The following is a 13777-nucleotide window of genomic DNA, read 5'->3' as shown; positions in this document are numbered from 1 at the left end:
ACCGGGGAATTTCACTATTGGCTATCGGAGGAAAAGTTCTTGCAAAAACTATGTCAAATCGCCTTCACCCACATATAGAAAAAATCCTTCCAGAATCGCAAACGGGTTTTCGCACCAACCGTGGCACCGTCGATTCCATATTTTCCATCCCCCAACTACAGGAAAAAGTAAAAGAGCAGCAGTCTAAACTTTATGTTGCATATTCATCGATCTAACAAAAGCCTTCGACCCTGTGAACAGAGATGCCCTTTGGGCAATTATGAAAAAGTTCGGAGTACCCAACAAATTTCTTACAGTGTGTAAAAGAGTGTCACATCACTGAGCAATCCCTTCCTGACTAATACAGGAGTTAGGCAGGGATTAGCGCCTCTCCTATTCAACATATATTCATGGCAGGGCTCTCCATTATAGTGGACAGCAAACTGCAGGAGAGAGGATTGGGTATTAGATACAGATATAACGGCGGTCTGTTCAACATAAAAAGACTGAGAGCAAAAACACGTACAAAATTCATCACAGAACTTCAATACGCTGATGACTGCGCTCTTGCAAACACGTTACAACATTTACAAGAAATGTTGAACACATATACCTGGGCATACGAGGCTTTGGGCCTTAAGCTAAACATCGACAAAACCAAAATCATGTGCACTCCCCCGGAAGATCATAAAATGCTGTAAAAATCGGAGAGGAACTGGAATATGAGATATTGGAATATGTAGCGGAATTTAATTACCTCGGCAGTTTGATTTCGGAAAAGGCAAATATCGACTCTGAAATTCAGCGCCGGATTAGCAGCGCCTCAAGAGCATTCTGGAAATTAAAAGACAGCGTTTTCTACAAACATGACTTGAGTACAAAAACGAAACTGGCAGTGTACCGAACAATTATAATCCCCACCATGTTATACGGGAGCGAAATCTGGGTGCCGTACCGCCGACACATGAAGGCATTAAACAAGTTGCAACAGAGACACCTTAGACAACTCTTAAGAATCCGGTGGTTCCATCATGTCTCAAACGTATCGGTCCTTGAAAAAGCTAACTGCGAGAGTATTGAAGTCATGGTTACAAAATCCCGCTTAAGATGGGCTGGTCACGTATGCAGAATGCAAGAAAACCGCATATCAAAACCTCTGCTTTACAGTGAGCTTGTAGACGGTAAGAGGACGCCGGGTGGACAACTCAAAAGGTACAAGGATATTTTCCATGAAAACTTAAAGGGGATTAACATGCAGAATCATTGGGAAGAAGCAGTTCACAATAGAACTCAATGGAGAAGAATTGTAAACTCAGTTAACAGCGACAACCAAAAAGTAAAGAGGCAACAAAGCAATGAGATTTTTGATTGTCCGGAGTGCGGTAGGCAAATAACATCACGTATCACGTTCACGTATTTTCAGTCACAGAAAAGCTCATAAAAGAAAACGCCTTGCGTGACCATCTTTTGATGCGTGTCGAATACTCGTCAGCGAGTAATGGCAGTATATTTTTTTTTGTTTTCTAAAATATTTTGATTAAAAGGAAACATGTAAAACTGGGCATCGCTGGGCCGGTCAAGCTTAATCACGTGACTAAAAGTTTATTTGGTATGAACTGTATAATAAAAAATATAAAATGAAAAAAAATCTATAGTTACGATTGCTGAGACAGATCTTTCGAGCATTTCTTGCGCTGAAGATTTAGCAGCATTTTCTTCCCGTTCTTCTGTCTGTAAGATAAAAAAAAATATATTAAATATTATACATGTCACATATAAAAATGGACACGACAGAGATCTAGTATATCAGAAAAGACACAAAGTTGATTGAATTAGAGAAAAAATTTTTTCTACACCGAACAAAAAAACTCTAGGTACATTATTATTCCATTTAGAAACCTGTAAATTTTGTGGAAAATATAATTTAAGTCACACTGTATATCTATCTTTATCTACTTATCTATATCTACTTATGAAATAGGAAAACCAGATATAGACATTTCTTGTAATACTGGATCATCCTGAATTGTAAAAAATGTCTATATCTATATGGCGGATTCATCTATCCAAAAAAATCGTTATGGGTTTAAAAAAAAAATAAAATACACAAACAGGGTATACCTTTTAGACCTATAGTCATTAGTATAAATTCTCCATGCCATCCGTTAGCAAAATTTTTACTAGACATATTAAATCCGATTACAAATAACACCGATTCATACATTAAAAACACACCACACTTTATAGAAAAAATTTCAAAAATTAATATAACACCTAACAGTTTAATGGTTAGTTTTGACGTTGTTAGTCTTTTCACTAATGTGCCGGTAGATAAATCACTTAAAATAGTTAGGGATAGATTAGAACAAGATACACATTTAATAGATAGAACAAAATTAAACATAGATAGTATTTTGGAATTGTTGACACTTTGTGTTAAAACTACTTATTTCCAATTAAATAATGAATTTTTTTCAACAAGATTTCGGTATGGCAATGGGATCACCTCTCTCTCCTTTGTTAAGTAATATTTTTATGGAAGATTTTGAAAATAATACAATAAATAGTTTTTCAAAAAGCCTGTAATATGGCTGCGTTATGTTGATGATATTTTTGCAATATGGCAACATAACGTTTCTGAAATAGAGATTTTTTGGAATATATAAATTCTCTCTCGCGAACCTACCATAAAATTTACTTTAGAAGTAGAGAGAGGTAATCGTTTGCCATTTCTTGATGTTTTAGTGTCAAAATTTCAAAATAAACTAATTTTAGATGTTTACAGAAAACCCACAAACACAGATAGATACTTAAATTTCACATCTAATCACAGTATAAGTGTAAAAAAGTGTTATGAAAAGTTTATATGATAGGACAAAAATAATATGTACGACAACATTTCACTAAACAAAGATATAAACCACATAAAAAATACATTAATAAAAAACGACTATCCACCATATTTTATTGACAAAATATTAAACGAAATACAAACCCCAAATCATAGACACAAAGATAACAATACACAATATATACAATTTACAATTCCATACATACGAGGCGTTTCGGAAAAAATAAGGAGGATAGGAAAACAATATAACATACAAACATCTTTCAAAACATAAAATACACTTAGATCAATTTTATCACATACTAAACCAATGAATACAGAACAACAAACAAAAAATGTAATATACCAAATACCCTGTGAATGCGATAAATTTTACATTGGTGAAACATCTAGACCTTTAAATGTTAGAATTAAAGAACATAAAGATTATTTAAGAAAGGCAGATTTTCACAAGTCTAAGATTTGTCAGCATTCATGGGACACAGGGCACAGAATAAATTTTAATAACGCCAAAATTATAATGAAAGAAGCGATAGCCTCCAAAAGAAAAATAAAAGAGGCTTTTTTAATTCAATCTAATAAAAATAAATTTATTGCTCATGCATCTGTAGATGTTAGTAATGTATGGCAATCGTTTCTTTGATTTTAAAGAACATTACATAAATAAACATAACATACGTGAAATTTAAAAATAATCGTACAGAAAGTTTGGGCTTTTTGGTTTTACCTTATTAAGTAATTATCAGGTAGTAATTATTAATTTTGAAGTTTAACTTAATATACCTAATGTCATTTTAACAGAACGTCAACGATTTCTTGTAGACGTATCTCTTTTAAAAAGTAAAGTGTTCTCGAATAGTTCAATTTAAATAGTTTTTTTCTTGATTCTTTATATTTTTTTGCTTCCGACGACGGAAAGAGAAAATTTTCCGAAACGTTAAGCATTTTTTTCTTTGTTAGGCAAATTTTTATTACTGTAAACACAACTTCTGACAAGCAGCGTCCGTTTAGGTTTAACGCAGAAGTGTTTACAAAAAAATAACTACAGTGCAATCGCGATAGTATGAACACGCAGTCATATGAACCACTCCGTAATATGAACACAATAATTTTTTCATTGACTACTCTAGAGTATGAACAGCCTGAAATCTCGGTAATATGAACAACTTGTTAGATCTTGGTTTTTTCCTATTTTGTGTCTGTTAGAGAGGTTCAAATTCATTGTTATTTATGTAACAGAGGTGAACGCAGCTAGTTACCTAAACAGAGTCTATAAAGTGTTTAATAACTCTTTAACTGTAATAATTTAAAATGGTTAAAGTGAAAGGCAAATCAAAATGTCTCTCTCTTCATGAGAAAGCGAAACTTTTAGAAGATGTTGATAAAGGGTTAGGCGTGACGCTTTTGGCAAAAAAGTACGGTATTGCCAAATCAACTGTGTGTTTGATTAAAAACAAAAAAAGAAGAATTGTCGAAAGAGTTGCAAGTTGTGCGTCTAAATTAACAAAAGAATGCACATTAAAAAAGGAGAACTTCCGGAAATGGAAAAACTGCTTTATAAATGGTTCCTTGCACAACGCGAGAGAAATATGCCAGTTTCTGGAGAGATGATAAGGCAAAAAGTTTTGAGTTTAAGTTCCAGTTTAAAAGTTAGCAGCTTTAAAGCAAGTGATGGGTGGTTGCAACGGTTTAAAGAACGGTATGGGGTAAGATTTTTAAAAATAACCGGAGAAAAACTGTCAAGTCAGCCAGAACTTATTAATCCATTTAAAAAAAAACTAAAAATGGTGATTGAAAAATATGAATTAAATGAGCACCAGTTGTACAATGCTGATGAAACTGGGTTGTATTGGCAATTGTTACCTGATAAAACATATGTATCACTAACCGAAAAAACTGCACCTGGACTCAAATAGCCAAACGAAGAGTTACATTTTGGGATGCGCCAATGCCTCAGGGTCGCATAAAATAAAACCATTACTTATCGGAACTGCAAAAAATCCGAGATGTTTCAAAAACTTTCATAATCCCTTGGTGTACCGGCACACTAAGAACGCCTGGATGACTGGTGAACTTTTTAAAAACTGTTTTTTTCAGCAATTTGTTCCAGAGGTAAGCATAAAAAATATCCTCCTCTAATTTCTAACTTTATTGTACTAACGGTTTTTTAGGTTAAAAGTTTTCTGAGATCTCAAAATCTACCAGAAAAGGCGGTACTTCTTTTGGATAACGCTCCGTCTCATCCACCTGCAGCAGATTTAAAATCTAGTGATGGTATGATCTTTGTAATGTTCATGCCTCCGAACGTTACACCACTTCAGCCAATGGATCAGAATGTGCTTAGGCTTACCAAGCTTTTCTAGAGGAACAGTCTTCTTAGTTCCATTATTACTGCAAATGACACTGTAGGTGAAGCCCTTAAGAAAACTACGTTAAGGGATGCAGTGATCCATTTAATGGCCGCATGGGAAAAACTAAACCCAGACATGATCTCAAAATGTTGGCGAAACATTCTTGACTTTACGGATACATTAGATGAGGACGACTTGCCTCTATCATGCATAAGACAACAGCTAATTGAAGAACGAGCTGCCGATCCAATAAGAGACACAATAGCACTTTTAGGCGCTATAGGGCCTGTAAGTTTTGCATTTGTACATTTTTGTTTAAAAACCGGTTTTATCTAAAGTAAGCGCTAGGTCATTAACTATAGTATAAATTAATACATATTATGTAGTAATTTTTAAACGTTTTAACAGGCGGAATACACGGCTGTAGACGTTGAAGAATGGAACAAGGATTCAGTGATAGAAGAAGCGAGCCTGGAAGAAGCTGAAAATATGGATTCAAATGAGAGTGACATTGAAATCGAGGAACAGCCAATAATTACAATTAAACATAGCGATGCAGTCCAGGCCCTTAGAGTATCATTAGAATGGGCTAAACAAAATTCAATAAATTTATCGGATATTACAACTCTAAAAAACATTCTTGAAAAGGCAGTTTTAGCTAACATTTCGGCCAAACAAACTCAGTCAAAAATAAGTTCATATTTTAGAACTAATAATTAGTTTCATGTAATGTATATAGATATTAAGCACTTGATTTTGATGTACGATTAAACGATTTTTAAAATATTAATCCGTATTTTACTAATTAGTTTAGTTTAAATAATAACAAAAAATTTTAGGTTGTTCATACTAACGTACCGTTAGTATGAACAACCTAAAATTTTTTGTGTTCATATTATCGCGATTGCACTGTATTTTATTTTGTAGATTTTTCTTGCAGTGCAGTGGCGAAAAACCCATAAGGATTTTTTTTGGATGGATCATCCTGTATAGTGTATATTTTTTATATTATATTACAGACTTTTATTTAAAACGTACTTCTAAATAACCTGACCGGGTATCACCAGCAGTGTCTTCCGTTAATTCAGCATCACTTTTCCTCATTTTTTCTTTCTAAAATATATATTTATTTTTATTTTTATTGCAAATTAATGTGACTTGTTACATTTGTATACAGGGTGGCGCACCTCATTCGCCTAGGTTGATTATACGAAAACGGAATAGATGTAGAAACAAAATATTTTATGGGTATATGTGGGAAGGCAATGTGCATAATTTAAAGTTATTTTGAAATGTACAGGGTGGATCAAATTCGACGCTTTTAAATGGAAACACCCTTTTCTATAGCAGATAGAGGAAAACTAATATCGGTGTCTGGAGCTCAATTTTCATCAAACACATGATGGTGAAAACCGCACATCAATATCTGTTACCGTTTAGGAGTTACGGGGTGTTTTTCAAAAATGTGCATTTTTAACAAATCGCTGTAACTTTTTTGCTATGGAAAATTTTGCATTTCTATGAAAACATTTCCAAATCACCTTTTTACATAGAATCTAATGGTATAAGTATATTTTTTTTAAAATTAATAATTTAAGAGATATCAACAGAAAAATTTATTTTTTATTTGGGACACCCTCTATATTTTTAATTAACCGAAAAGAATTTGGTTTCGAAGAGAAGTTTCGTTTAGCCGAAATCTGTTAAAAAAGAAAAAACAATTTTTTTGTCATTTAGGTACCTCAGGCAGTATATTACTGAAAAAATTTTGCCGCGGAAACGCGTCACCATTTTTTGAATGCGGTTTAAAAGTAACGAAATGACATACATGAAAAATTAATGTTATTTCATATTTTAGACATCTTTGTAAATACTAATACGAAATGAAATTCCGCGGAAATGCGCTGTTGCCATTTTTTTGAATATGGTTCACAAGTAACGAAATGAGATATATAAAAAACTAATATTATTTTATATTGTAGACTTATTTTTAAGCACCGATACAAAAATGAAAATCCGCGGAAATGCCTTGTTTCACCACTATGCAGTGATCTTCTTCCCGACCTTTGACACAGATCAATGAATATTATCTATTCTTATCAACTTAATATCGCTATGGTCAACAAATGCGAAAATTTAAAAACAATTGTCAATAAAGCATAAAAACGACAACTAAACCAAACCAACTAAAACCAAACCGAAAGTATGCAAAATAGTTGAGAATACTATGGAAAACTTAATATTGAAGATTTTCCATTACACCGCCCTTATGATAGATTTCCGCGGAAATAGTTATATAGAAAAGTTATAGCAAATTATTAATCAAACAAAAATATGTAGTTTTTATCTTCCTATCACATTTCGGCACTTCTAAACCCGGAAAAATCAATGAAAATTATTGTGATAAAAATATATTTTCGAATAAAAATTAGATCACATCGTTATATTAAATGTTTTTATGTCATTCTATAATGAAAAAACTATTAAAAAACCGTAAAGTTTTAAATTTTAGTTAATAATAGAAAAATTAAAAATTCGAGTTTACTCAAAAACAAAGAATTTCCGCGGCAAAAATCAAATTATGTAGTGCTAGTTTTCTTGTATAGAATCATCATATAAACCGATATTCTATGTAACTGATTTCGGCTAAACGAAACTTGAGCCAAGAATTTAAAATTACCTTTCCAAAAATATAGCACACTTGATATTTTGTTATAATCCCCTTCGAAATACAGAATTTTTAAAAGTTCGCTACTTTTAACTAGTAGGCTTTTGACCCCTTATTGTTGATATGCCCTTAATGGAACTCGAAACCATACTTTTCCAGCAAGAAGAGGCACCGCCTCAGAACGCTGAAGTTATCAGCAAAATTTTGCAGCCAATTTCAAAAATAATTGAATAGCTAACCAAGATCCCAGTCGTTGGCCGTCGAGGCCGCCTGACTTAGTGCCTATGGATCTATTTGCGGAAGAATAAAGGTTCCTTATTCAACAAGACATTCAGACAAGAATTAGAAATACTTAGCAGTTATGAGAGGGTATCTTTCACTCCCACTGAGTTAATGAATTCCGCGAGAAATGTTCAAAAACTGCCCCGTCTGTCCATAACAGAAGACGGTTGATATGTCGAACACCTGTAGCAAAATCTCATGTCTTGGTTTGCTATTTATTTTTATTGTTATTAGATATAGTTTAAATGTGTTGATGTTGGTTAAATATATTTTAAATTGTTACATAATTCTGCATCTCTAATAGCAAATATTATTTTCGTTTTAATTGATGCTCACAGCTAGAATTTTTTTGCATTACAGCCGGTGTCGTTCAAAGCCTACTTATTTAAAGGCGGCGAATTTTTATATACTCATAACTCGAAGAGGAATCGAGCAAAATATCAAGTGTGTTATATTTTTGGAAAGGTAATTTTAAATTCTTTTCAATAAATTAAAAATATACAAGGTGTCCCATATAAAAAATCAAATTTTCTGTTGATAATTCTTAAATTATTAAATTTAAAAAAATTATACTTAAACCATTAAATTCTACGTAAAAAGTTGCTTTGGAAATGTTTTCATTAAAATACAACATTTTTCATAGCAAAAAAGTTACAGTGATTTGTTAAAAATGCTTATTTTTGAATAACACCCCGTAACTCCGAAACGGTAACAGGTATCGATATGCGGTTTTCACCATCATGTTTTTGACAAAAATTGAGCTCCAGACACCGACACCGTGTTTCCATTTAAAAGCGTCGAATTTGACCCACACTGTACAGGGTGCTGACAAACTTTTATATTAGAGCATGCAAATTTAAATATATTTAAATATCTCAAAAACCAAAGCATTTAAACATATTAGACCCTAATAATAAATGCCTTATTTTATACGCAAGAATCCAAAAATGAAATAAAATACCGGGTGTTCCATAAGAAAAAATATAACTTTGGTATGGATCTTAGTTCTGACACACCCTGTACATGTGAAAATAATTTTAAATTATGCACATTGCCTCTCTGTATATACCCATAAAAATTTTGTTTCTATATCTTTCCGTTTTCGTATTATCAACCGAGGCGAATGAGGCACGCCACCCTGTATATATTTTCGGTGTTTATTTTGCAAAAAAAAATTCTAATCATTAAATTATATGAGGCGTCAAGTTGCAACTTTTTTTCAGTAGGGGTTATGGCTCTACGCCATGGTCTACGCCACTATTATAAATCCAAATTAAATACCTTTTTCGTTTCATCAAAGTTTCCCATGAGCATATCCATATGCATGTCTTTATGCAATAGAGATTTTTCTTCTTTTTCATTTTCTTGTTCTGTTTCTACATTTTTCGTCGATTCTTCTTCGGTATTTTCAATGTTTTCACTCATTTAAGAAATTATATAAATATAAAAAAGTGTACAAAAAAAATAAATATGTTATTATACAAGACTATAATGTCAAAGTGACAATATCGCGAAACACCAGTAAATACATTTTTTACTCAAAATTATATACAGGGTGCTCCAACTCATATTTAAACTTATTTTAAAATCATATTAATAGTGTGCCCCTAAAATCTACATAAACATAGTCCCAAACTGCAGCAAAAGTCGCCTATTCCTATATAAAATTCTACAAATTACGTTACTGCAGCAAAATCCGTCTTATTCACTTATATTTGCTTTATATTGTCATAATTTTTTCATAGGTTTTTACACAAGTATAATATTACCACAGAATATCTAGCTACGCAACAGAAAAATACTCGAAATGAAAGAGCTAAAATTGCACAAATAGAATACTAGATGGCGCGACAATATCATAATCAGAATATAATTATAAATTTGATTATGATATTGCTCGTCGACGGCCTTATAGCTCGGCTAAATATGCACAGTTGCCAGATTCAAAAAGACTTGAATTGGCATCCCATTCTTTTTATTGTGTATAATGCAGTATGTGTTTCTTTCTATTCTTCTTTTCTTGTCAGATACACTTATATCAATTATTCCTTTGGCTATTAAAATAGGTTTAAGTATATTATTACAAAACATATACATTTTTAATATACACTACCTTATAATGTTAACTAAGAAAATACCTTTAATTACCTTTAAAATTAATAATATACAGGGCGATTGATAGTGATATTTATTAATGCTGGAGCGTTATAGTAATGCAATATAAGTTTAATAATAATGGAAATAATTTATTAAAATGCAGTACAAAAAATGTTAACTGACTAAAAAATACTATAATAACAAATTTCTTCCGTTTGCCACGTTATTTATATAGACCTAAGTAGATTTTAAAAAGTGACACAGGTACAATTAATAATATATTAGTTCGGCATAAAAGTTGCTGTCACGACATCGAACAATAAATTAAAATTCGTAAAATAAATTAAAATTATTATTTAAACAAATCTTTATAAAGAAACGCAAGTATACCAAATTTGGGCCCAATCGAACTCCAGGAAATGATATCATAATAGTGTACTATATTATGGCACCACTCGATATACTTTAAGGTACCATAATATTGCAATGTCACCGAAGATCCGTAGTACACCAAGTTTAAGCCCTATTGCCGCCATGTACCTAATATTGCTATGTCATCAAATATGGTACTATAGAAGGTACCACTTTATATGCTCCATGATACCACGATATTACAATGTCACTGAAGATATAGTATACCAAGTTTAAGCCCAATCGAACGCCATGTATCGTAGTATAGTACTATATTATGGTATCACTTGATATGCTTCTGAAAAAACGGCGTCCAGTTGGCTGGAAAAGGACGATCGATGACATTTCCCATATAAATTTATATATAAAATGACAGTGATATTCATTTCATAGCTATCGCTAACGCCGTTTTTTCCCCTGATTATACAATATGAACTTGGTATGAACACAATCGAACGTCAGGAAGTGGTATAATAGTAGAACAATACTTATTATATTGTCGCCGAATTACAATGAAAATTCAGGATTCAATTATACAATCAAACGTCAGGAAGTGATTGTAATTTAGCTCATAAGTTTTAATTCCAACTAACATGGCAAACTGAAAAAAACAGCTCTGATCTATTTTAATATGTTTAAATGATGTAGCAAATTTGAAGGTAGGCTTTATCAGGAAGTATTACGATATGAATTACACAATGGCAACACTGCACAAAATTCTTTTAAATTTTGTTTCTAGAAAACTGTTTTCTTTTAAATTTATTGCCCTCTATTATTAAGTAGCGAAACTACCACATCAAAATATCTGATTTGGAGACAGACTTTTAAAGCCTGTCTCCTTTTGCTACCTACAATTTTATACATGTAACGAGGCTTCTGTTGCGTAGCTAGATATTCTGTGCTTATATAAATCAGATCACCCTGTATACATTTTTTTTTGACAAAATGATAAATATTGATATCTGTAACGAATAAGTACAAGTTAAATACGGTAGATGTCGATAAAAACATGAATTTAATTTTTAATATACAGTTTACTATAGCAGTTTATTCGCTACATTTTCAGCTTTCGAAAACCAGATGTCGCCGTACATAACAACAAAAAATGACAGCTTTTGTCATTAAATGACAAGCTAACCAATAAATTCAAAAACATATTTTTATGGGAAAATTAAAAAAAATAAGAGGAATTTGTTAATTCAAAACGCTGGAGACCGGGTATTATGATAAGAACAATTTAATAACCTGTAGCCTGCAGTTCCCTGTAATATTTATAATTTATTATGTCTACTTACGCTGCTAACATTGTTACTGAAAATGGTATGTAATCATAGTTATTTTATTAACGATTTTCGATTAAAAACCTGCATTATTTCAAGGAGAACAATTTATTCCGGCATCTCAGCGACCCGATGGAACATGGAGAAAAGCTCGAAGAGTTAAAGAAGGATACGTTCCTCAGGAAGAAGTTCCTCTTTATGAAAGTAAAGGTAAACAGTTCATGGCTAAAAAACAAGAACCGATAGTATTGTCGACTGGGAAGACTGCTCAGAGACCTATACCGGGTCTGTTTATTATACAGGATGATAAGGAAAAGAAAGGAAACAAGAAAAAACCCAAAAACAGTTAGTATAGATTTTTTAAATGTGTTGTTGTAAAAGTAAACATGTATATTTCTTTGTAGAAATAGAGGAGATCAACAAAATACTTGAAAGCACCAAAATATCAGAGAAAACCTCAGAAAAACCCAAAAAAGAAAAGCCTGAGAAAGGAAAACAGGTGCAATCTCCTGAAAGTACCGATCCAGCGAAAAAACTGAAGAATTTGAAAAAACGTTTGCGAGAAGTGGAAGCCTTGGAAGAAAAAATAAAAAGTGGGGCTCTCAGCAAACCGGAACCAGAACAACTGGCTAAAATAAACAGGAAAAACGATTTATTAGTTCAGATAAGGGAACTGGAGAAACAAGTGCAATGAGGTACATACATACTGTAAATATATCATTTGCGTTCGATGTAGATATATGATAGTAATTCTTATGGTAGTAATTGTTTCCTTCGAACATACAAGCAATTTTGAGAGCTAGGTACTATGTAAAATAAGATATTGTTTATAATAATTAAATTTTTTGAGATCTACACAATAGTAATACAACAAAAGGAGTGGAAAATCAGCAAATTTGAAATATTTATGATTTTTTACATCATGTGAACGAGTGTTACACATGGTTTTTTAAAAAAATATATTTTATTTATACTTACCTATCAAATTGACTGATTATTTTTTAAATATATGGACTTTCTAAAATTCAGAGAAGTATATAAACAAAGATATGTTCTATCTTATGAATTACATTGGTTTCTAGCGTAGTCAAATGCAAATATCACGATATTTTTAATATATGAAATGAACAAAATTCTTACAGCTTTAGTGTATATTAATAAATATTTTCTTGCCTTTAGCTGTGTATTTTTTCTAATTTCGGTGGTGAGAACCAGCCCCTGGGCAGCCCACCTGATGAAGGGTAGGCCCAGAAACCAGTTGTGGGAGTGGAGCTTGGTTCCCCCCTTTACGACAAGCAAAACAATTTTCTTTTTCCTTTTTGTTTTTGTCATAGACTTAAAATAAAATATAGACTGAGCATCTCATTCATAAATAGCTGGAACATGCGGTCAGACACTGTCTTGTTATTGTTGTGTTATTGTTTTAGGTTATAACGAGTGCGACACGAGCGATAGATAGATTGTCTCTGTCGTAACGGTCGTTCCCTGACGACTCTGCCGAGAAACACAACACTTCTTTCGTTTCTCAAGTACACCTGAACTCTCCGTATCATAGCCGGGTATTTTTTTTATTTTAATGAAGCTATAATAATTAAATTAAAAATATATCGTATTTAAACTTTTTTATATTTTATTGAGATTTAGGACAGGTTTTTTAAATAAAAGTTTAGAAAAAACAATTTAGAGTCCAAAAAGGATAAAAATAATAAAATACACGTTATAGAAGAAATTTTATAATCGAAATTAGGTAATTTTTGAAATTAATAATAAATTATTAATTTTAGTCAAACATTTACAACCCCTAATATTAATCAAAACAGGATCTATTCCACAGATATAATAGAATCGGCGACAGGGA

At 32.0% G+C, this 13777-nt stretch overlaps 2 protein-coding genes across 4 annotated transcripts in view; one reads left to right on the top strand and one right to left on the bottom strand.

Moving 5' to 3' along the window:
* Positions 1 to 9640, bottom strand: part of LOC115881037 (coiled-coil domain-containing protein 96-like) — a 52621-nt gene extending 42981 nt beyond the window's left edge. For 2 of the 3 annotated variants that reach the window (XM_030898395.1, XM_030898398.1), the window contains exons 1-3: positions 9413 to 9640; positions 6220 to 6294; positions 1639 to 1710 (exon numbers count right to left, since the gene is read on the bottom strand). In XM_030898395.1, coding sequence (XP_030754255.1) covers positions 1639 to 1710; positions 6220 to 6294; positions 9413 to 9556 — 291 coding nt within the window. In that variant the 5' untranslated portion in view covers positions 9557 to 9640. The remainder of the gene's footprint in view (positions 1 to 1638; positions 1711 to 6219; positions 6295 to 9412) is intronic. The other variant, XM_030898396.1, reaches the window with a different exon arrangement.
* Positions 9641 to 11744: 2104 nt separating this feature from the next.
* LOC115881061 (partner of Y14 and mago) lies at positions 11745 to 12870 on the top strand. Its single transcript, XM_030898420.1, has 3 exons — positions 11745 to 11959; positions 12019 to 12264; positions 12324 to 12870. The coding sequence occupies exons 1-3, from the start codon at positions 11923 to 11925 to the stop codon at positions 12611 to 12613; spliced, it is 573 nt and encodes a 190-aa protein (XP_030754280.1). The 5' UTR covers positions 11745 to 11922; the 3' UTR covers positions 12614 to 12870.
* Positions 12871 to 13777: the final 907 nt, after the last annotated feature.

Source organism: Sitophilus oryzae, unplaced genomic scaffold, assembly GCF_002938485.1.
Source record: "Sitophilus oryzae breed Bouriz unplaced genomic scaffold, Soryzae_2.0 scaffold_1693_pilon_pilon, whole genome shotgun sequence".
In the NCBI taxonomy this organism is placed as follows: domain Eukaryota; kingdom Metazoa; phylum Arthropoda; class Insecta; order Coleoptera; family Curculionidae; genus Sitophilus; species Sitophilus oryzae.
This window is presented reverse-complemented; position numbering and strand designations above follow the sequence as displayed.